The sequence below is a fragment of the Lynx rufus genome, unplaced genomic scaffold (genome assembly GCF_022079265.1).
Source record: "Lynx rufus isolate CCGP_SWC_20201006 ecotype Redwood Valley unplaced genomic scaffold, mLynRuf1.p SCAF_6, whole genome shotgun sequence".
NCBI classification, from domain to species: domain Eukaryota; kingdom Metazoa; phylum Chordata; class Mammalia; order Carnivora; family Felidae; genus Lynx; species Lynx rufus.
Genome location: NW_025814878.1, coordinates 30,796,709 through 30,822,936, shown reverse-complemented (window position 1 = coordinate 30,822,936; position 26,228 = coordinate 30,796,709). Strand labels below are relative to the sequence as shown.

Sequence of the window (26,228 nt, the reverse complement as noted above, 5' to 3'; positions counted from 1 at the left end):
GTTTATAAATTACTGAAGATTACATTTTATTAGAAATATTGTTTATAAATTTTACTTACTTTTTAGCAATATTAGCAACCAGTTCTTTCAGGATTAAACTAGCTCCAGGAAAAACTCTGGGCTATGACTAGTTTAAGTAAGTAGTGAGGTTTATAAGTAAAATATATTGCTTCCCAACCCTTTTTCTCTCTCAAATTTACCACAAAGATAAAAAGAAGAAAGACAAAGGGAAAAAAAGAATAAGATCCCATGAATCTAAAAGGCATCTACAATCCTTACAGTGAATGAAAACAGAACTCAGATGGAAGAATAGTCAAAATTTTAGCAGAATAGAACAAGGAAAGGTCACATGCCTAAGGAGCCACAGTCCAATGAAAAGTTGTTCTTTATCGCCCCATGGGATCTCAAAAAGGCTCATAAATTGGAAGTGTAAGTCCCCTCTGACCAGTGAGTGAGACACTAGAGGGCAAAGGGGGTTATCTGGATGTCTGAAGAGTGGTTAACCCATTCTCCAACTCTATGTTGGGGAAGATAGGCGGCCACCCCTTCCACCACTCTGTGCCATTAACAGTAAATACAGAGGCCCAGAATCTGGAAGCCAGGCATTGGTGAGCAGGGAAGAAACACAGGTTAAAAGCAAAGAAGGTAAGTCTAAACCTGTAGGGAATAGTGAAACCCTCAGCAAGTTTCCCAACAGCTACAATAGTTTCAGAATCCCTGGAAGGTATCAGAAAGATTCTTCTCAGGTGAAACTGTACAAGTCCTAGAGGAAAGGCTCACAAGAGGCTGAATTTGGGGTATGCTCCGATGAAAAAGCTGAAAAAATGAAACCTAAAATTCATAAACAAAAAACTTGTATGTAAATAGTGCTTCACTTGTAAATTTAAAAAAAAAAGTGTCTCACATGTAAATGTGAACAAATGGCGAATAATCACCAGGCATTCAAGGAAAACAGTCAATGAGAATGACAGATCAAAACTTTCTTTTAAAAAGCCTGAAAGAGGCAGATAAAATGTAAGGAACACAGAAAACTTTCAGGAATTGTAAAATATTCTCAGATAAGATACTGCATTCTTAAAACAAGAGCACAGTAACATTTAAAAAATGATGTGAGAAATAACTCTTGGAAATTAAAAATATGATAGCTGAAATTAAAAATTCATTAAAACAGTTGGAAATGCAGTTAAGGGATTTTCCCTAAAGGTAAACTGAAGACAAGAAAAATAGAGAAGAAAATAGTCCTAGATCAGTATGGGATCTTCAACATAAGATTAGATGTTACAGAAAGAGGAAAGGGAAAAAAAGTAGTTGAAAGGAAACTGCCAAAGATATTATCTCAGAAATGAAATATCTGCATTTCCAGACTAAAAACTGCCATGGTAATGAAAGAACAGACCTACCCAGATGGTTTTAAATGAAGTCCCAGGACAGCACTATTTTGGACTGTCTTCCTCCTCCAGGATTTACATGTTGAAACCCTACTCCAATACCACAATACCAATAGGTGCTGGTATTAAGAGACGGAGCCTTTGGGAGGTTACTAGAATTTGATGAGGTCATGAGGGTGGAGCCCTCATGAATGGGATTAGTGTCCTTCCATCCTGTATAAAGTCATTGACCTGATAAAATAGGCAGTATCTTTAGTTATTTGGAAATTTAAATGCGAATACAAGAAAGCAAGGACAAAATATTTAAAGTAGTTACCTCCAAGTAGCAAAATGTGGGGAAAATTTGGGAATGGTCAAGGGCATAAAGTGTGCTAATCACACTAATAAGTCCTTTTACCACTATTTGACTTTTTGACTTTGATAAAAATTGAGATTATTTTTTAAAAATAAAATGAAAGAAAAAGGAAGTCTCAGAATACTAAAAGATCAATGTATTTTTTTTTGCTATTGAGTTATCACCTATTATACAATATTCAGACACTGCTTTTCTGATACCATCTTTCTGCTCATGTGATGTCAGCCCTCTCCTTAAAAATGAGTTAATATATCATATATCTCAGCAAAACCTGTACCCTCACATTTTGGAAGGCATTGAGGTTTCTTTCTTAAAATGAAAGGCAGCTTTTCAACTCAGAATTTTCATTAGGGGAGAAATAATTATCAATCTACAAATCAAAACACAGCACAATTAACAAGTTTTAACTTGCAAGACTTCTGAGTTTTAGAAGCAACTCAAAAGAGCTGGCTCAATTTTTCATTTGTAAATATTATGCATTTGTCACACTAATATGAGTTTTATCTTCTTATGAAAGGCCAAACAGATCTTACTATTACTTATATAAGACTAGTAGTTAAAGGTCTTGGGTGGTTATTTGTATCTATTTTTCAAAGAGGAAGAAATTTTTACAAATCATGAAATGTATAGTGAGAATCAGAGGGGCTTCAGGCCTGCGATGGGGATTATGACCAAGAGTTTCCAGGAACTAATATTTCATTTAAACACGCCCTGCTACTTGTTTACGATGCCTGAATCTTCACATCAATAACATATTAAAAACCTAGCACCAGGAATAAAATATGTTATATTGTTTCTTTTCTTTATTCACTATGTTCTCTTTTAGCAAATCAATATTTCAAAACTTCCTATGGTTCTCGATCTTTTTCATCTTGCTTTTATCCCTAAGGTTTCTCTAAAATTTTCTATCCCTGACACAGACCTATTATTTTTCTTGTCACTTTAGAAAGGAAGGACTTGAGACAGGAGGGTATTCAAATGTGCCTGACACTCAAGTAACTTAGCAAGCAATATACTGTTGTATTCAAGGCAAGTTTGAATCTTCAATATAAGAAAGAATAATGTAAAACAAGACCACAACTGATTTTAAAAAATAGTCTACATTTTATATTTAGAAAAAAAATGTCTACAACAATTTTTAAAACTGGGCTTTTTGTGTTGGACAACCATCCTCTATTTCTAGGAAATATTCTGCAGTCAGTATACATGGAAAGCAGTCCCATACAGCATCTGTCCTGAAATTGCCTTACAAAAAGAACTAATGTTTAAAATAACCCCTAAGAAGTTAAAGATCCAAAATAATTTAAATCAAAATTCAATTTCAATACCATTAAATAATGGAAATTGGACCAAAAACTTTGGAAAAGTCTTTATTTTAACCAAAGGCTTTCTTCTGGGACCTGGGTTAGCATGAAACAATATATAAGTCCATCTAAACAATTCTGTTAATAATGCCCTGCTCATCTGTCAATGTTTATATTTAGTAAATTGCATCACCAGCCAACCAGTAGATCCAGTCAGATGCCTGGGAATCAGATTGATTTCTTTCCTCCTTCCAAAAGACCTCCAAATCTTGGTGGTTGTACTTCTTAAATACCCAGTAGGAGCAAGTGTCCCACTGATATCACTATTGTACTAAGCCCCCAATACCCTACTGCACATCCAGTAGCCTTACTACATGACTCTGCCCCTGTCCTTTTCACTGAAACCCTTTTAATTTGCCCTGTGGAAAGACGTTAACTCCTTAACATATATTTCAAGACTCTCCATGACTGATTCCACGACCCCATTGTATGTTTTGATATTTGTCTCAATCTGCCCTCTCTTTTCTCATATCAGCTGCACTGGAGCTCCAATATCTTGCTTATTTGCCTTCCTGGAGACTGTTACCACTTCCTCCAATGCTGTTCCCTCTTTCTTTGCCTCATCAGCTCCTATTCGTCATTCAGGTGTTAGTTTAAATGCCATTTCCTCACAGAAGCCTTTGCTGACCCCTGACCTAAATTCACTGAACTCAGTAACCACCTTGTTCACATGCTTACGTTGTGGGTTGGTCTACATTTGCAGCTGTGTGATAGGAGATGTCGGTGGTTTTTAAAAACTAACAAATTTAAAAATGAGAAAATGCTATATTCATTATTTATGAAAACTGAGGAAAACTCAATTATCAGTTTCAATTATACATTTGGGGATAGCTAACAAAACACTAATGTGAGGTCTAAAATTTGCTGCGACTTCCATTTTTTGTCATATTAAAAAATGATCATGCTGTTGTCTCAATTTTTTGTAGTATTAAAATATAATCACTACTTAAGTGAAATTCCTTACCTGTACCTTTAATTCAGATGAATTAATCAATTTCTAGTTAAATACTTAACATGCCACAAAATTTAACATGTGGTTCTAAAACACATAAGTTTTTTCATATTTATATAAGTGACCAACAATATGTATAGGAACAGAGATAAATAGAATTTGAGATGTTCATGGGACAACGTTTGACCAAACATTTTTACATACTTTTTTTCTCAAGTGTATTGTATATAGTACCTTAATACCATCTAATTTCATTCTCAAAACAACTCTAAGAGGTAGGCAAAAGAGGTATCATTATCCCCTTTGCAAAGACACAGTTTAAATGGTTCACCCAAAGTTACCACCTACCAAAGTTAATGACCCAACGTTAGAATCCAGGACTTTGATTGCAAATACAGAACTCTTTGCTCCATGTGCTATAATCTTGAAAACTCCACATGCAATACCTTGAAAACTCAAGGTATTAATTCCTTTAGGGTAACAATGCTCTCTCGAGCTTTTCCTATTTTTAAATGCAAATAATCCTATCTAAATTACATATTAAAACATACTTATGTGTGAATTATTTTGTCACATCATTTCCCTTAAGTCAGAGGGACTTTCAGCTAATAGGATTTATGACCAGTGATGGGTAGTTGAGAAAAAAAAAAGAAAAAAAGAAAAAAAGAAAAGGCATCACAAAAATACTAGTAAGGAATACATTAAAGGAACTTTGTATCTTTGCCACTTTGTAGGCCACGTCCGTACAAGAAAGCCCCTTTCAATCAAATTAAACTCTATCCTAAAAAGTAGTTCTTTTCTGACCATGTTTAACTGACAGAGATAGAAATGAATTAGTAGGTTAATCTGTCTGCATCTGACAATTACAGCAATTTACATTTGGATAGCACCACACAATTTACAATATATATTTATATATATTATTCAATTTGATCCTTGTACCAACTAAGTGGTTTACTTATTTATAGATGAGAATCTGTCAGCAGGTTCAAAAGACAAGTCAGGACAGTGTCCCATTCTTCAAACTTTAAAGAGCCTCTTTCCCAAACCCCACAATGCTCATACTTATAGAGCATCATTCTGTTTTTTAAATTTTATTTATTTTGAGAGGGGGTGAGAGAACCCCAAGCAGGCTCTGCGATGTCAGTGTGAAGCTGGATGTGGGGCTCCATGAAGGGGCTTGATCTCATGAACTGTGAGATCATGACCTAAACCGAAACCAAGACTGTCACTAAATGACAGAGCCACCCAGGTGCCCCCATAGAGCATCATTCTTAGTGAATACTTACATTTCATCACAGCTTGAATTTCATAAACAGGCTTGAGAATCAGAGCACCGTAAAAGCCTTTAGGAAATGGATTTGTTAAATCCCACTTATTTGAAAAACCTGTAAGTTTCACAGTTCGTGTTCGGTTCTTCGGTATCTTCCATTCGACAATCTCCTTTAGGGTATAAATATGTTCATCTTCACACTCATAGAATTCTCCTTCTTGTGACAAAGGCAAGGTAAATGAGTGATTTTGATGATTCCTTACCACTCCACAGTTCACCATTATTTCTCCATTGATCTCTTCAACTGAGTTGAGCATGATTTGCTCACCGTGCTTTATAATGAGATTTTCTAGTTTTACATCCTTCTGATGATAGAAGGAAGGATGCCCTAGTCTACTTGATCCAATATGAATGGTCCTCGTAATTTCTTCCATAGTAAGGTATGGAGTTTTATCAGCCACAATCTTAAAAAGACCTAAGAACAGAAGAATTATGCAAATTAAAGAGAGTTCCTACAAGGCAAGTTCTCATAAGAAAATCACAGTGAGAGAGTTACAAAACAAGTGCAGTGTCCTTTATTAAAAAGTGATGTATCTGTTTTAATCCTGAATACTCTAGGTAAAATTGTAACGTATTGTCTGTAGATTACTGGATTGTCAGATCTAGGCAACATAAGTAAAAACAAGGGAAAATATCTTGAAATAGAAAAGCCTCTGTTCTTAGAAATGGGAAATAGGAATGAGATATTGACTGGCTGTATACCAACTACGTGTGTGATCTTGAGGAAGGCATTTAATCTCTCAAGATCACACTTTCTGTTTTTAAGTTTTAAATTGGGAGGATTGGATTAGGTTGGTGTTTCCATAAATACATTTCCTGGACATAACAAAATTAAAAAATATTCAGGAGAAAACTGTTTCATGGTCAAATTAACAATTACAAAGTTATATACCTGGAACTAGACAGTGGTGATGGTTATATACCATCATGAATGTACTTAATGACACTGAATTGTACATTCTTAAATGGTAAATTTTATGTTGTGTATTTTACCACAATAAAAAGTACCTACATACTTCCAATTAAAGACTTCTCAGAAACTTTAGATGCATTGTAACTCACAAGAAGAGACTGTAACATGCAGGATTTTGCAAATTTCTTTTATTATAAAACTCTTGGGGAAAGATCCATAATAAATTATAACATATTATATCATGATATATTGGTGTACCATATAACTCTCCTTGGAAAATGCCTGGTTAGGTAGTTGTTCTGGATTGATACTCTTGGTTATATATCATTCTTCTCATTGCCTCTGCAATTTTGCCATTGTTTCACTATTAAAAATTTCTTCCTCTAATACTATTAGGACAGTCACTAATATGATGAAATTTTTACTGTTTAAGGTATAGCTTTTTAAGCTTGAATGTTTAATTCTCCTCTTTGAATTACTTTTATTTTATGGGCACATCTGCTTTGTAGCACTTACGGAAATGTATTTACTGAAAAGATTATAAAAAATTCCAGAGAAAATATGAGGAAAGCAAAAATTAGGTAACTGCCTTCTTAACACGAAACTAACGATAATATGATACACTAGCACAAACTAAGAAGATAGTGAGATTATCTTAGTAGATACTCATTAGACAATTAGACAATCTTACTAGAATTCAATATAGCTTGGAAAAATAGTTTAATAGTTTACTCAATAAATATGTTCTAATTAAATTCATCTATATATCAAATCATTATTAACCAGACTATAATGTCTCATGTCTATTCTGGGTTACTACACAAAGATTTACGATCAGTTATTTTTGTAGCTGATCTTTGCTCAAACAAAAACAGGATTTGGGTTATTTTTAGAAATAAACTTCCAAACAAGTGTGTGTGATGCATCCTGGCAGTAAGTAAGGTAGCATGTGCAATCTGTCCTGCAAAGCTTCAGAAATTGACTAGGGTTCATTCACTGTATGTTGTGCTTGGAGACAGTAAGGCAAAGAAACATTTACTTTGAAGGAACTTCTTATTTTATTATATCTTGTATCACAGAAAATCCAATAAAAGAATATTCTTGAATTCTGCACAATAAATGAATTTTCATGTATGCATGTGTGTGCATGTGCACACATATGTTTAATCTTACTTGGCTATACATGAAGATTTCTGAGTCTACAATCATTATCACGGTATAGAAAATTCAGCTATTTTTGTGAAATGTTAAAAAAATAGCTACGAGAATCTCATAAATGGTAGAGACACATAGTTTTATTTCTATCCTAGATATATTGATGACATAAGTCACAGAAGAATTAATTCAGCATCTTCTTTCTTGGGGAATTGGGTTCACCTAAGGTAATAACAGACCTAAAATGTTATGAAGTAGAAAAAGCCTGGAATCCTAAGGGCCACCATTATTTCAAGTTAATCACATACTTCAGAGCTGTCTTGTTGAATGTCTCTACTGCAAGAAAAATCTATCTATGAATCTCTGTGTGTTTCCCTTACATGATGATTAAGTACACAGTTTAGCATACTAAGTGGTAGATACAGGAAAATAACTTCGATTAATTTATTTCTTCATCTACTATTGTAGCCAATCCAAAGAGTTCTTCCTTATAAATAGCACTAAATACCATATAAACCATGTCATATATATATATATATATATATATATATATATATATTTCACAGTAAACTGAAGCACCATAAGCTTTAAATTTCATCAATTTTCTTACATCTTATTCACAAAGAGTACAAAAGTTTTACACTGGACAAAATATAATTTGCTTCCTAGAAAACAAAAACAAAAACTAAAAACCCCCACCACAACAACAACACACGTTTCAGAAGCTGAATGATCATTAGGGTAATTATAAAATAAGCCAGTGTGTAACCTTCATAAAGTAAGCTAGGAAGCAGGAAGACAACATATTTCAATTTCCAAATTTGATTGTCATCTATTAAAATGTATATTATTATTTTTAAATTAAGAAAAATTATCCATAAAGAGCATGCACTTGAGAAACAAAAATTATAAGGAAGTACAATTAATTGACCTATTGAAAGTCAGCTTTAAGTGAATTTAGTCTTTTTTTTTAATGTTTTTATTTATTTTTAAGAGAGAGAGAGACAGAGCATGAGCAGGGGAAGGGCAGAGAGAGAGACACAGAATCTGAAGCAGGCTCCAGGCTCTGAGCTGTCAGCACACAGCCCAACGCTGGGCTGGAACTCACAGACTGCAAGATCATGACCTGAGCTGAAGTCACTCAACCGACTCAGCCACCCAGGCACCCCAAGTGAATTTAGTCCTTAAGATCTTTTCTCTGAGTCTTAAGTTTTTGGAGAGTTTATAATTTTAACCAGTTCTTAATGATCCACAAGTATTATTAAAACTAACAGTAATAACTGAAATTTGTTTAGAAATTTACAAGTTTGAATGATTTAAAAAAAAATTTTTTAACGTTTATTCATCTTTGAGAGAGAGAGACAGAGCATGAGCGGTGAAGTGGCAGAGAAATGGGGACACAGAATCCGAAGTAGGCTCCAGGCTCCTAGGTGCCAGCACAGAGCCCCACACGGGCCTCAAACTCACAAACTGTGAGATCATGACCTGAGCCAAAGTCGGATGCTCAATTGACTGAGCCACCCAGGTGCCCCTTGAATGATTTTTTTTTTTATGAATCATTTATCCTGACAAAAATACTTTAAGGACAATAAAACAAACGTTATTATTGAAGGATATAAAAATAGTCATGATTTTCATAGTCATGGCTCTAGAATCTCAAATCAGACCTTTGACATCCAAGTCTTATGCTTTTGCCACCACACAAGGCTGCCTCCCTGTCTTGCATATAACGTACAAGGACATTGCTCAGAAAAACACGTTTATTCAAGTTGGCAAACTATTTATATGGGTCTTGTGAGCCAGTCTTCCCTTTCTAGACCCTTCTTCTTCTTACCCAGTGTAAGAAGAGCAAGAATAACTTCCTGGTTCACTGTGTACAATTTATGCTTATCAGATGTTTTTCTACTTTTTTTATCATCAATAAATGGGTGTAATTTTAAAAATTAAAATTTCCAACTATATATAACAATATTTTTAATATACACGAAATCATTATAAAGATTTCACAATCTTTTTCATAGATTAATCTCTAGCTTGCTTTCCAAGTTCGAACCAAATGTATTCCCTCCATCCCTGAGATAAGGAATCTTACAGTGAACTTTGCCTACTAATTCTCTGAAAGTAATGGCCCAACATAGTGTAAATAATCAGATAGTCTGTTCTGTAAAAGCTTGGATGTATTCTAGTCGTTAATTGCCACATCCCCAATTCCACATCCTATGGTTCCCTCTTCCCTGTATTATCTAAGAGATTAAAAATTAACATTTGGTAACCATTGTAAAAATTTTTTTCCCACTCACTCAAACACACTATTTATTTTGTTAAGGTCAAGCAGGATGATCTGTTGAGAGGTTAGTGGGAAGTGTCCAGCATGAAATATATATGCATTTTCCACAGTGGACTACAGGACAAAAGCCACAGGCAATACCCCTGACTGAAATTTCGCTCTATAGAGCTAAGCTATGACAAAGGGGGGGAAGAATCAGCCACCATCTAAGAATGCCAAGGGCAAAACATTAGCACCAGATTGTTGTTGTATGTGGTAATATAGCTATGTTATGCACAAAGTTATGGACATTGACTCACTGGAATCTTTGGTTCCCCACTAACCAGTCATTTAACAGGCAAACAGGGGAATGCACAGGATAGTAGTGATTACATGTGCTTTGCTGAAAGGATAAAGGGCACTATATGTTGCTATATATAAAAGAAAGTCCTCAAAAGACCTCAAAAGACTAGATACAGACACATTCTATTATTCATATTTTACATATTTACCATGGAAATGATCACAATACTGTATTTGAGGGGAAAGAAACTTAAACAGAGATGTGAAAGACCTATACTGTGAAACTATAAAAGAGCAATGAAAAAAATTTCAAGACATCACAAAGAAATAGAAAGACATTCCATGCTCATAATTTGGAAGAACAAATATGTTGTTAAAATGTGTATACTACCCAAAGCAATCTACAGATTTAATGCAATCTCTATTAAAATACCCAACATCATTTTTCTCAGAACCAAAACAAACAATCCTGAAATTTCTATGGAACCACAAAAGACCTCAAATAGCCAAAGCAATCTTTAAAAAGAAAAGCAAAACTGGAGGTATCACAATTTCAGACTTCATTTTATATTATAAAGAAGTAGTAGTTAAAACAGTGTGGCATAAAAATAGACACATAGATCAATGGAACAGAATAGAAAACCCAGAAATAAACCCACAATTATATGATCAATTAATCTTCAACAAGGGAGGAACAAATGTTCAATGGGAAAAAGACAGTCTCTTCACCAAATGGTGTTGGGAGAACTGGACAGCTACATGCAAAAAGAATGAAATGAGACCACTTTCTTTCACCATACACAATGATAAACTCTAAATGGATTAAAGACCTAAAAGTGAGACCTGAAACCGTAAAAACCCTTCATGAGAACATAGGCAGTAATGTCTCTGACATTGGCCATACTAAGATTTTTCTAGATATGTCCCCTGAGGCAAGAGAAGTAAAAGTAAAAATAAACTACTGGGACTACATCAAAATAAAAAGTTTCTGCATAGAGAAGGAAACAATTGACAAAACTAAAAGGCAACCTATGGAATAGGAGAAGATGTTTGCAAATGACATTTCTTATAAAGGGTTAGAATCTAAAATATATAAAGAAATTATACAACTGAACACCCCCAAACCAAATAATCAATTAAAACTGGGCAGAAAACATGAACAGACATTTCTCCAAAGAAGACATACAAATGCCTAACACACATGTAAAGATGCTCAACATTGCTCATCATCAGGGAAATAAAAGTCAAAACTACAATGAGATATCACTTCCCTCCTGTCAGAATGGCTAATATCAAAAACACAAGAAACAGAAGTGCTGGGAGGAAATGGAGAAAGGGGAACTCTCTTGTATTGTTGGTGGGAATGCAAACTGGTGCAGCCACTGTGGAAGACAGTATGGAGGTTCCTCAAAAAGTTAAAAATAGAACTACCATATGATCCAGGAATTGCACTACTGGATACTTACCCCCAAAATATAAAAATACTAATTCAAAGGGATACATGCACCCCTATGTTTATAGCAGCACTATTTTCAATAGCCAAATTATGGAAGCAGCCCAAGTGTCCAAAAATAAATGAATGGATAAAGAAGGTGTGGTGTATGTGTGTGTGTGTGTGTGTGTGTGTGTGTGTGTATTATTCAGCCACGAAAAAGAGTGAAATCTTGCCATTTGCAACAAGAATAGAGCTAGAGAGTATAAGGCTAAATCAAATAAGCCAGTCAGAGAAAGACAAATATCATTATGATTTCATTCATATGTGGAATTTAAGAAAGAAAACAAACAGACAAAAGAAAAAGAGAGAGAAAGAGAAAAACCACAAAACAGACTCTTGTCTATGGAGAACAAATTGATGGTTACCAGAGGGGAGGTGAGTGGCGGATGGGGGAAATATGTGCTGGGGATTAAAGAGTACACTTATCATGAAGAAAAAAAAGTAAACAAAATAATGAAAAAACAAACAACCGCCCCGAAATAAGATTATTGAAATATGCAGCTTAGAATGTGCTAGAAATGTACACGTATATTTAATTTGCACAATTGCAATATGAGGTAGCTACAAATAAAACACCAACACTTCACAGATAAAAAAGGACATGAAAGTTTGAAAAAGATACCATAAGTCCTCTATTGTCACATAGCTCACATGATACACAGTAGGTTTTTGTGTCTCCACCAAAGGTCAAGGGCTTAATCACAGAGTTACACATTTCAATCTTTCATTATTATTGTAAATGATAAATTGTTTGCCCAGCCTTTCGTTAGCTAACAGGGAAGGTTTCAAAGGTGGATGTCCACCCTCCTTCTGGGTACAGAAAATCTTAGCACTTTTAAAATCAAGCAACATAAGAAAGTGAACTTCACCGATATTTAAGATGTTGATTGGCACTAGTCTCATCTGTCCATGTTTCAGATGGCCAGGTGCTTGTAGGTGTAGGTGAGGCCTCTGGGGGAGGCCCAGGGATTATGCAAAGCGAAGGGATTGACAGTGCTGCCCACACAAATTCACGTACTCCCAGGGTGCTGCAGGTCACCCAGCCATATATAAGTGGGTGTTCAGAATATATTATTGTAGTTTCTAAAGAAAGTAATCCTCAAAAAATGGGTAAATGCCTTCAAACATTTCCTGCAAAGAAACTATGTATTGAAAACAAACTAATACAAACACAGGTGAACAACGAAGAAATGATGGATTTGACATTTCTACTCCCACTTAAGCGTTTTCTGCAGCCATGTTATGAGCTAAAACAATGATAGACTAGTTTAATGAAATATGAAAAGTAGCTGAAACTCCTTTAACATCTCAAAGTTACTAAAATGTGGACTCACGTCCACTATCATTAAAAAGAAATTTGCCTTTGAAATACAGGTAAGGATATGTCAAATACACACACACAATTTTGAATAAATAGGTATTTAAGATGTATGTTCAAAACTTTCTAATAAACTGAGCTATGTGAAGAAGATCTGGAGAGGAAGCAGACTGCTGTATATTTTGATTATGGGTCTTATCTCTGTGCCAATAATGCAAAGTGTGTCTCATTTATTTTTGTGGGTATGTGCTTCCACCTCTTTAAGAATTTTAACAAAAAAAAAAAAAGAATTTTAACTGCACTCTGTTCTGCGGTCAAATTCCTAAGCATCCCTGTTATTTTATACTTTCCTGAGTAGATTTCCCTTTTTACATGCTTCCTGTGGCTTTTCTATCATTTTGTTATATTTCCAAGATAATTTTTAGGTCAGCATATCCTACAAAAACTATCTTTCTCAAGACTATCCCAAATCCAGTATTTCCACAAGAAATTCTAGCTCTGGTACCTCTATTCAGCTTCAGAATGAAATGGTGCATAAAATACATTATCAAAGCAAAAACTCAAAATCCTTGAGCAAAGGATTGAAATTAATAATAATAATAACAATGTCCAAACTGTGAGAAAATTGTCCAGACTACTCAGAGCCAATTATAGGATTAGTAAACATCAGCAACTAATGAGTGACCCCAAAAGTCTTTAGAGAAGACAGAAGAACCTTGCTAGAAGGGCAGAAACAAGAAATGTGAAGGAAAGTCAAAGTTTAAGGTAACAAAATTTTGCATAGTAATTTACTGAGTATTTGAGAGAGGGGGAGCCATATCAAAGACAGTGACCATGTTTGTTAAATGTTAAATGAGATTAACTGAGACTGTAGAATTCCTGTGTTTGAATATCTTTACATTTACAATGGGATCAAAATTATCTGTAACTGCTACTAGCAGTTTTTAACAGTTCTTTTACCTGGAGATAAAAAGAATAAATCATAAAATCTTCTGATTTATGGAGCACCTGGGTGACTCAGTCCATTGAGCTCAGGAGATGATCTCACAGTTCATAAGTTTAAGCCCCACATAGAGCTCTATGCTGACAGCTCAGAGCCTAGAGCCTGCTTAGGATTCCTGTCTCCTTTTCTCTTTGCACTTCCCCCTCCCCCGCCTTGCTTGTGCTCTCTCTCTCTCTGAAAAATAATTAACATTTAAAAAAATGTTTAAAACCCCCCCAAAAAACTTTAGATTTTTATCTAAAAATTTATCTAGATGTTTATCTCTTTGATTCAAATTTTGCATTAAAAAAAAAAACAAACCCAAAAGCAAACAAGCAAAAAGCTTACTTTCCCAGGAACACTTAAACTCCTTGAAAGAGTGACTATGTAATATTTAATACATTTTGGGTGTTTAAAAGATAATTTACATTAATGTTAGGTCTTGAAATCAAATGATGTAACTCGACATCTATGCCAAAACTCTGTTATCATCTTAGCTTAACAATGTGTCATACATACTTGTTCATGCTAAAGTTTTCTCTCTCCCAAGCAGTGAGGAAGAGCAACAAAGAGGAGAGAGAATATGAGAACTTCTCACAAACCTTGGCAAGAGCACAGCTCCCTGGACCCTTTAGTTCTTCAGAGCATGCCCCTTGCGTTATAGGAACACACACAGAGGCATCAGGACTGGAAAGAACCCCCCTAGACCTCAGGCACCCCAAAATCTCTCACTAGGCCTTTTTAGGAGGTTCTTCAAAAATACTACACATATATTATTCCTGGCCTTGGGTGATGATTTTAGGCAACAGAATTTTCAGGGTCAGCAATACACAACTATCCCAATAGTAAAGTGGAGTGGTTTAAAAAATATTAATTGTTAATTTCAACAGCCTGGGTTGAATTCTGGCTTCAGGCCTCTCATCCCTGTGTAAACCTGAGAACTTACACTCTCAGGACTACAGTTAATTTCCTTTTCTATATAACAGAGAAAATTATATCATCTATCACATGCTTAGACATTCCTTCACACATAGCAAGCCCCCAAAAGGCAAAATAATGATGATGATGACAATAATAATAATAATAATAATAGTTATTCTTCCTACTCATTTTCTTTAACTCTGGAATTCTAAACCTTTGTGGAATGATTATAAGGTCAGAGAGATTAGTCTTTACATGGTCAAAGAGGACAAGATAAATATTCCAGTCTGTATCACATTAGATGGGACAAAATATATGGAATCTACAATGTAGCATCTGAAAGAGACTGAGCAAAAAATCACAGCCACAATCATGTCTACAGATTTGGCCAGGGTGTTAGAATATGGAAATGAGCCTTAGGTGACCTCTTGAGGTGGACTGCCTTTGGGGAAATATTTCCAGGCTGCTTTGAGGAGTCCGTCTGACCCCATGCTTTGATAAATTGCTTAGAATTTAACTACCATAATTTTAAGCCCATAATGAGCAGATTACAGGGAGATGTAAGCAAATTTTACATGCAAATATTGTGCTGCTTGTAGTTATTCACGAGGTATACATTATACACAGTTGCTGAAGTTCCCTTGAACAAAAGGAACAGCAAAATGCCAATGCATTTTTGAAAATGTGTTTTATTCATGGCCCTGAAAGGTGGTTGAAGCCAACTGACTGAGGAGTATCCCCTCCCTCTATTTTAATGATCTTAATTTTGCTAATGGACTGTTAGTGGAAGGAGTTGGGGAGCCATGTGGCGCTGATTGCGTTTTTCAGTATTGCTGTTGCCTGCAAATTAAATGTACCTAAGTAGCCACCTGTTTATGCTTACGATTATGTAAAGCCCCATATGTTTCCCTCTCTACACATGGGAGGTAAATATTGAAAAAATTATTCTGGTGTGAAGGGTGAAAACAGCAGCAATCCTTCTATAACTGTCAACATATGCTGTAGTATTTCCTTTAATGTTGTGCTTTGTCTGACATATTTGCTGATTTTTACCATGCAGTGTTCAAAAATATCTGTTACCCATGGTTATACAAAACAATTAAAAATCAGTTTACATTAAATTCAAATTAGGAAGAGACATAATTTCCTGATGCAACCATAAGTTTTAAATGGATTTCAGAGCTTATGATTTAAATAGATTTTGATTTGCACGATAAAGAAAACTGAACTTTTTTTCCCTAAATTCGCCAGCATATAAAAAGGAACATTTTCTTCCTAGGCACATCCTCTTGATTCCATATTACTAAGCAACAAAAAACTAACCTGAATAATATGAATTTGAAAATGGGCAATGGATCTTCAACTGGCTAGTCCACCACGAGGCCCACTGGATTGGCTCTGGAAAGCAGCTTCTCGGATCCCATACAGAAGATCAGACCTGATACCTAGTCAGCAAGAGTTCTGAGAAGTTCCCAGATGAGTTTCTTTAGAGTATTGGGAGACCTGGTGCAGGAAATGCCTGTGGAGCTGCCTCAGGCTATTCAGAGATTGGCCCAGACTGTAGCTTGCTGGAAAGACCAGAGAGACTGGACTTGCTCTTGTTGATTGTTTTAGACACTGAAGATAAATGAATTAGAGTTTTATACGGTTTTTATGTGATCAAGAGGAATTTAAATATCAACTGTCTAGCAGGCTGGACATGAAAGTCCCTGGCTTCTCTTTCTTTTGCAAAGAGACACAGAATATGACAGAAAAAGATGAAAACTTACAATACCGTCAAAAACTAAGAATAATAGATTAACTGCCCCCAAAGCCAGGGAGTTACTTTCATACTAAGGAAAACAGAACTGAAATGAGAACCCCACACTGGGTCTCATGCCACAGAGGAGCCCCTCTAAATTTTCTAAGATAACAAGATTAATAACAAAAAGAATTAAAATCATTGAGTAGTTTCTATAGACCAATGTTTGTAGTATGCACTTAATGACCATTTCATTTTTTTCTTCTTGGAAGAATTTTATGACATAAAGAGTATTCATATTTCCTAACTTTATAAATAAGGAAATTAGTAAACTGATGAACTAAAACACACCAAGGAGATCATCCAGTCTTAAAATTTTGGTATTTTTTTAAATCTTGACGTACGTATCAATAGATAGAGATAGAAATGCTTTAACAACATTGAAACTATATCATATACATTCATTTGGATTCCACTTGCTTCGTTAAACATTGAACCATGATTAAACCTCACGTTTTAAAATATTTTTCACAAGTAAGATTTCTAATGGCTATAATAGTATGTTATAAGGAACGTATACTTGTCTTTTTCTGCACTATTGGGCATTTAAATTGATTCCATTATTTTGCTATTACAAATAATTCTAAGATGATTATTCCCTTAGAGTTTACTCTAATAAGTGCAATCACTGAGTCAAGGGCTCTTTTCCAGGCAGACAACTAGTTCCAGGAGACTGGGACCAAGACATAAGTGTATCTCTGCCATCAATCACTATTTCTATACATGTACAAAAGAAACATTTGCCAATTGAGTGGCAGATGGCTCTTTAAACAGAGTATCAAATTTATGTTGAGGAAGGTTATAACATTCTTTTTTTTTTTTTTAATATATGAAATTTATTGTCAAATTGGTTTCCATACAACACCCAGGAGGAAGGTTATAACATTCTATACACCCTTCAGTTGGGTTTGAGAGTAACCATTTGATAATATCTTTCTCAATTTTATTATCTTAATTATAAAACTTAGTTAGTAAATATGTGGAAATGTTGTCATTATTGTTTTAATTTACATTGTGTCCAAACTAATTTGTATGGGTGGTTCCCAGTAGTGTCTACTAGACTAATTGGTTTTTTGTTTACATTTTAGTGATATCTAGTTTTTTTGCAATTGTGGCAGTTTGTTATTAACTGCTTTTTTTTTACCCTTTACTTTTCTGACATGCAGAAATTCCATTTTATGTAATAAAATACATTGTTTCTTTATGGTTTTCATTATATTTATAATCTGAAACTTGTATCAAATAAAATAGTTTTACTTAAAATGTAACTTTTTCCTCTACTTCAAATTTCCTTTGCTATGTGGTATTAAGGTGATGATCCAATTTCATTTGTTGTTTCCTAGATTGATAACCATACTACAATAATTTGCTAAATAACTTTCCTTAACCCCAGGCAGGTAGTACCAACTTCATCAAATAGAAAGTAATACTCTATATGAAGGTCTATTTTAGAGCTATAAATGAATATTAAATTCAGAGTCACTAGAGTCAAATTCAAAGCATTGCTTTGATGCTTCTATAATTAGTATCACTGTTATTAATGCATTAATTCAGCTTTTTATTTTCTATAAATAACATTCAGCAAAATTTACTATAACTTTGTAATAGGCTTTAGTATTAGCAGGACAAATATCCCCTTATTGGTTTCTTTTTAATATTTTCTTGAATATTTTCACATGCTTATTCTCCCACATGAACCTTAGAATTACTTTCTTATTATGATATAATAATTATGATTATAATATGGGAATTATGTTTAACATTGTGTTAATCTCACAAATTAATTCATGTGTAATTGATACATATATATACATATATGCACAATATTCAGTTTTCTGATTCAAGCACTTAAAATGTTTTTTGTTTTTATTTTTTTCTTTTTTGTTTTTAATGAATAAGTAAGCTTTTACAATATTGTAAGTACATAAGTAAATAATAAGTTCAAGCCTTATAATATTTCTTATACTAGGTTGTAAAGATATTAAGTCTAGTTGTTCTATGCTTTTACCTTGCTGTTTTAAATAGATTATCCTTACATATTCTAAAGGATTATAATTGAGAAGTTATGACTGTGCTTATATATTCTTCTATATATAAATATATATTTATGTACATATTTTATATGTATTTGCTTTCTATACATTTTTTATCTTGTTATCCTGGTAAACTCACTTGCACGTCTTTTTTTTTTTTTTTTTTACTTATTTAAAGTTTATTTATTTTGAGAAAGACAGAGACAGCATAGCATGAGCAGGGGAGGGGTAGAGAGAGAGAGAATCCCAAGGAGGCTCCGCACTGTCAGCAAAGAGTCTTATGCGGGTCTCGAATTCATGAAACCATGAGAACATGACCTGAACCATAAACCAAGAGTCAGACACTTTACTTACTGAGCCACCCAGGGTCCCTGTCCACTTGCACTTCTGACAGTGTAACCTTCTACCACCCTGTGTCAGGCCCTCCATTTTCTAGGATTTTAAAGGTTTTTAAAACTCATGTTGCTAAAAAAGAAACAAAAATGAAACAAAACAAAACCTGAGACAGGGTCACTAAAAGCTACTGAATTGTATACTTTAAACAGCCGAATTTTATGCTACATAAATTATAACTCAATAAAGTCATTATTTTTTAAAAATCGGAGGGGGAAAGGATAAACAGTTAAGTCATAGATTCAAAAACAGTTAAATTGGTCCTTTCATTAGTTCCTGGTAGAAAGTACACTGGCAGATTGTTTATCAAATATGATTTTGCAATACACATCAAAATCTTTAAAAATGGGATGCATAGGTGACTCAGTCTTCTATGTGTCTTACTCTCGATTTTGGCTCAGGTAATGATCTCGGTTCGTGGGTTCAAGCCCAGAGTTGGGCTCTAGGCTGGCAGTGCTGAGCCTGATTGGAATTCTCTCCTTCTTTCTCTGCGCCTCCCCTGCTCCTGCATGCACACACATGCTCTCTCTCTCTCAAAATAAATGCATAAACTTAAAAAAAAACCTATAAAACATTTTTATTTCTGAAGTCATAATTTCATATACATGAAATTATTATAATAAACAGAAGTGCAGACGAAACTCGAGTTAAAAAGCTGCTTGTAATAGCATAGATGGATTTAATTACAGTATATGTATATGAAAAACTATTACATAGAATGTATTTCCTGTTATATAGAAAATAAAAATCATGTTCTATAGAGTATTTAATCACATGGGCAAAGCCTCAGAAACAAGCTTGTTCAGGGGTGCCTAGGTGGCTCAGTTGGTTAAGCATCCGACTTTCACTCAGGTCATGATCTTGGAGTTTCTGAATTTGAGTCCTGCGTCGGGCTCTGTGCTGACAGCTCAGAGCCTGGAGCCTGCTCCAGATTCTGTGTCTCCCTCTCTCTCTGCCCTCTACCCTGCTCACACTCTGTCTCTCTTAAAAATAAATAAAGATTTAAAAAAATTTTTAAAAGAAGCAGGCCTGTTTCCCATTATATGAAAACATATGTCTATATGTATGTGCATGTACAATATACTGGAAAACAATGGAAGGAAATGTATCAAACTGATTCACGCAAGATAGCTTTGGTGATGAGATTATAGGGAACTTTAATTTACTTCACTGCATTTTCTTCCATTTTCTAATGTTCTACAAGATATATGTGGTATTTGTAAAATTGAAAAAAATCAATACATTTTATTACTTTAAAAAGTTGTGTTCCTTATGTCCATACTAAAACTTGCACATGGATGTTTATAGCAGCTTTATTCAATTGCCAAAACTTAGAAATAACCAAGATGTCCTTCAGTAGGTGAATGGATAAATAAACTGTAGTACATCCATACAATGCAATATTGGTGAGCACTACAAAGAAATGAGCTACCAAGCCATGAAAAGACATGGGGGACACTTGGAACGCTATTACTAAGTTTAAGAAGCCAACCTGTAAAAGGCTACGTATGCCATGATCCCAATTGTATGACATTTTGGAAAAAGACAAAACTGGAAACTGTAAAAAGATCAGTGATTTCCAGGAGTTGTAAGGGAGGAAGTATGAACAGGAGGAGCACAGAGGGTTGCTAAGACAGTGAAAATAGTCTGTAAATACCATAGTGATGGAGACATGTCACTGTATTTGTGTAAACCCATGTACTACTCCAAGAGTGAACCGTAATGTAAACTTTGAACTTTGGGTGTTTATGATGCATCCAGGTAGTTTCCTCAATTATAACAAGAGTTCTACTCTGTCAGAGGACATTGATAATGGAGGAGGCTATATATATGTGGGGGTAGTGGGCATATGGGAAATCTGTGTACCTTCTGTTTAATTTTCTGTGAACCTAAAGCTGTTCTTCACAATAAAGTCTATTTTTAAAAAGCTTTTGTTCCAATGGCAGAACCTCTAAATCACCAGCATGTAATTATGAAAAAATATAGTAGTGTGCTTTATCAATGTTCAGTTAAGAGAGTCAAGGAACTGAAGACCTGAGTAGACAATGTTTTAAGGACAATCTGATTCTTCTCATGAGAGTCTCTCTATGGTGATAACATTGAAATAACACCAGAAAAAGATTTAGAGTAATTATGCATGTAGAAAAGAGGATGGTAAGAGCAAAATGTGATGAGACAGATTTTTAGAAGATGTACATAAGATAGCAATACTATGAAAACTTATGGAAAAATGCCAGTTGTAAAAAAGCCTATTTTAAAATAATCTTTCTGACAGACTTCTGGGCTGATGATAAAATGTATATAGGTGAGTGAAAAGAACATTTTAACCTAGAATTGCAAAGTCTCTTATCTTCCAGATAATATACATTTTAGTTATCCAAAGATCAAGGATTTAGAGAAGTAATTTGATTGCATACTAAAGAATAGAAGAAAAAGAGCCCCCCCCCAAAAGGAACTGAAAATTAATGTAAAAACCTGCATTTCTTGTGCATTTAGATTGCTTCAGATTTTCTTGTACAGTATATGCAGAATACTCCTTTTTTGTTTAGGAAAATATTTTGTATAGTAGACATAACTCAATTTATTTTGCCTAAGTGAGCACAGTGGGAAGAGAAGCCTTAAGAGAGGCTGACCCAGAAAATTTGGAAGAATATCCCATGATCCCTTGAATAGCAAATTATCCAAAAGGCAAGAAGCCCTATTTAGGGCTTTTCTGAATCCTATGTGATCATAACATCCAGATGGGAAAATAGGAGCAATTTCTGCACTATATCTTGCTTCTTTTAACAGAAATCCTTCAAAAAAAAAAAAAAGATAAAAAGGTTATTCAACTATAAATCTAGTAAATATATTTTAAATATTTTTTGCATAACAATTTTCCTATTAGGTCCTTTTAGAAACTGATATTTTAGTCAAACAGATACCTACAATCATAAAATGGCTAAACATGAAAGATCTAGTCATTTCAATGGTACATAAAACATATAACGAATGGCCATTGAATGTAATATTATATGTTGTCTACAATTAAGCACATAGTTTTCCAAATGAAACAAAGGGAAAATTCATTTTGAAAAAGTGAACATATTGGGGCGCCTGGGTGGCGCAGTCGGTTAAGCGTCCGACTTCAGCCAGGCCACGATCTCGCGGTCCGCGAGTTCGAGCCCCGCGTCAGGCTCTGGGCTGATGGCTCGGAGCCTGGAGCCTGTTTCCGATTCTGTGTCTCCCTCTCTCTCTGCCCCTCCCCCGTTCATGCTCTGTCTCTCTCTGTCCCAAGAAAAAAAAAACAAAAAAAAAAAAAAAAAAAAAAAAACTGTAAAAAAAAAAAAAAAAAAAAAAAGAAAAAGTGAACATACTATTTTTGATAAGGCATAAAAGAAACAGTTTCATAAATTTTAGTCATTTAATCTGAATTTTTTGAAGATATAATTCTATTATTAATCCAACTTTTGCCACTGATTATTCTTAGTACTTTTCTGTACTTTTCACATTTATAATTAAAATGATTTTGAAAAGAATCTTACTGTTCAGAAGAGAGAGAGATTTTGGAAGATAATTCTCCATGGCACGTCTATATGCTTCAGAAGCTGGAGGTTTTATTTCCTGACCAGCAGAAAAGTGAGAGAATATCTCCCTCCCGAGAGACATTCTAGGATAGCAAAGTCGTCTTCCTCCTCCCTAAAGAGTTTCTTACATTCCAGGATAATAAAAACAATGTTTTCCTAGAGGGCAAAGATTGGCCAGTTTGCCAGAAGCAGCTTCCATGTCTGGGATTTCCTAAACTTACTGTTCCTCTGCTGTGCATTTAGCACCCACCTGACCCTACTCTATTATCACCCCCCCCCCCCCCACACACACACACGGGGCTGAGGGGACACTAAAGCATGAAGATAATGCTGTCTGTTGTGCCATGAGAAATAAACTGCTGCTTTCATTTGGGCTCACTGCTTCATTACTGACTGCATTTATGAAAGTGTGGCAATTGAACTTGGCAGCTGCATGGCGCTTAGGAATGGACTGCCCACCTGACAGATAAAATCCGTTTATCCATTTGCCTGTAGAAATTCTTTTTAAGAAGCACTGCCTGAAGCTTATCTTTAAGATATGATTTAAATCCATTAAACATATGAAGGAAATTTTATAGTTAGTGAACTTTCTAAGTCATCTAAAAATTCCTATTTCATGTTATTTTAGGACAGGGATCGATTTAGTTCATTTTACTATTACAATGGTTACTGCATATGACAGAAAAATTAGGAAGGATGCCACATATCCAAGGCATCTTTGGATCTTCATCATAACCCTGATGCTGGCTGACAAAAAAATCATTTCACTTTTTCTCTATGATTAAGCAAGAAGTGCTTCAAAGCACAGACTCTGGGATTACACTGTTTACATCCGTATTGGTGCTTCTCCAATACAGTACTACTGTTAGAGGCACTGTTCGGAGCATTTGAAATATGGCTACTTGAAACTAGCGTAGCCTGAATCGAGAGGTACTAGGAGTTAGAAAACACATCTGGATTTGAAGACTTGGCATGAGAAGAATGTGAAATATCTCAATAGTTTTTATATTGATTAGATGTTAAAAGCATAATATTTAGATACATATTTTCAATAAGATATTTTATTAAAATTAATTTCACAACTCTCTCTCCTTTTGTTTTGCTTTGCTTTTTTTATTTATTTAAATGTCTGTGCCAGGTAGCCTTCAAGAGAGGCCCCAGGGATTCCTGCCTCCTCCACCCTTGTGCAGTCTCCCCCTAGCATGCACCAGCATTTGTGTGATCAAAAGAAAACAGCAGAAGTGAAAGACTATGATTTCTGTCTTGCGATTTCTCTAATTCTCAGATCATTCACTCAAAAGGAGCTTTCTAGAGTGGGCATGTGTCAAAGAACTGAAGCCTCCTGGAACAGCCCTATAAATGAACTTGAAGGAACATGAATGTAGAGTCTTACATTATATTTTATATTATATCAGAGAGTGCTAACATAGATTCAATGGAACCGCTTAACAACTATTTGGCCTTGGGCAAGTTCCTTATTTTCTCATATGTAAATGTGAATTCAATTAGTTATATAGATATACATATACACACATACATATGGATACATATACATATGGATAATACATATGGATACATATGGATAATATGTACATACATAAAAGTATTTAGAACAGTGCTCAGCACATCATCAGGATTCTAATTTAAGTGTGTGTAGGGTAGTAGAGAATGTTCTATCTCTAAGCTTTACTATCACATTTCTTACATGCCTCCACCTTCCAGCAAAATCATTCCACACAGTGATAAAATTCATGGAGTATGACCTATAAATTCAAACAGAAAACTTCAACCTGGCTATATAACTTTAACAGTGGTTTTACAGATGCTACCACAACGTTCTTGGACATGGTTTAGAGACACTTGTGTAAACCTGCTGTTGGGGGTGGCAGGACTCTGATTACCAAAAAAATGTATTTCTTCTTTGTAACACTTCCTCCCAGGAAATTTCTTATGTCTAAAGAGAAGGCATTTAGTATTGATGCTTTATAACATTAGAAAGAAAGATCTTTCCAGGAAGTAATCTGAAATTTGAAACTTCACTATAACCCAAACATTATATGATTTATCAATCTATGGGGATAATGTAATCCTCTACCAAATATCAGGATATATATTTTTGTTGTGCTTGGCAAGAATGGCATGTTTTCTAGCTCAGAAAAAGGGTCTTAGTCAAGATGGCTGTCTTCTAAAAGAACAAATTAGGGCACCTGGGTGGCTCAGTGTGTTGAGTGTCCAACTCTTGATTTCAGCTGAGGTCATAATCTCACGTTTGTGGGTTCAACCCCCACATTGGGTGCTGTGTTGTCAGCTTAGGATTCTCTCTCCCCTTCTCTCTCTGTCCCTCCCCCACTTGCTCTCTTTCTCTCTCTCTCAAAATGAATAAACAAACATTAAAAAAAGAAAAATTATACTTCTAAAGCAGTATGTTTATTTCTATAAAGGACTTAAATAATTGCTCTTTATTGTTTTAATATACTGAACAGTTTTTGAAGTGAGAAAATAGACATATGGAAATGTAACACTAACATAGAATGCAACCAGCAATATATATCGCAAGTTTAGCTCCCCATTCACACTTAGCAAAAATCAACTCCAGTTTGTCCCCTGGAAGCATCTCACCAAATCCCTACAAAGCTTTCCTTTCTGGACAGTTGCTTGAGCTTCCTTCCACTTACTGGAGCATCTCCAAAGCCATATTTACTGGTCAAAGGGTGGGTAACTTTTTTCAGTAGAGCATCTTTATTTTTTTTAATTTTTTAAATGTTTATTTGTTTTTGAGAGAGAGGGAGAGAGAGAGAGAGAGAGAGAGAGAGAGAGAGAGCATGAGTGGGGGAGGGGCAGAGAGAGAGGGAGACACAGAATCCAAAGCAGGCTCCAGACTCAGCTGCCCACACAGAGCCTGACGCAGGCTCAAACTCACAAACTGTGAAATCAAGACCTGAGCTGAAGTTGGACGATTAACCGACTGAGCCACCCAGGCACCCCGAGTAGAGCATCTTTATTAACAAAGAAATACTCTTCATGGGCACCCTTGCCAAGGGTATGATCATCCTCACCAAAACTTTTAAATTACAATGAGAAATTAAGGATCTGTGTTAACATACTTTATCATACTAGGGTAGATGATGGCAGCAAGTATGATAGAATAAGGACCTCTGAAAATTATCTCCTCCTTTATAAAAGCAATGGAGTAACTGGGTAAAAAACAAATGGTCAGAATTAATTTTTTCAAGAACTTTGTAAATTAGCCCAAGGATTACAGCAATCTGGGGAGCATGTATTGAAGAAAAAAATGGCTGAATCTTGGTTAAAAACAGCAAACTCTGTGACAATTTAACTTGCAGTATTCCACCCTCCCCATCCCTTTCAACTTCATAGTGAAACTAACAGCTTGCAATCATAGCAAAACCCCCAGTGCAGCAGTCACAAGAGGGGGCAGAAAGGAGCTGGAAATCTTTCAGAGTTCATTCTCAGGGAATTGTTATTTTTTGACATGTCTGGTGACTACCTGGAAGATTCTACTTGCAACATTGTCTTTATTTGATCTCATTTTGAGCTCACTCAGTGGGAAAAGACTTTTCCTAGGGATCATGTGTCAAAAACAATAAGAGATAATTATTTAATTTTTGTGACTGCCTGCGGTGATGTGTAACAGTTGGGGAAAAAATAGGCTAACCAAAAAAGTTTAAA

General features: G+C 34.9%; 1 protein-coding gene across 1 annotated transcript in view; it reads right to left on the bottom strand.

The window, feature by feature from the left end:
* The window catches only part of THEMIS (thymocyte selection associated), a 174,724-nt gene that overhangs the window by 92,498 nt on the left and 55,998 nt on the right, over positions 1 to 26,228 (bottom strand). The window contains exon 3 of the mRNA XM_047101917.1: positions 5,349 to 5,807. Within this exon, the coding sequence (XP_046957873.1) occupies positions 5,349 to 5,807 (459 nt within the window). The remainder of the gene's footprint in view (positions 1 to 5,348; positions 5,808 to 26,228) is intronic.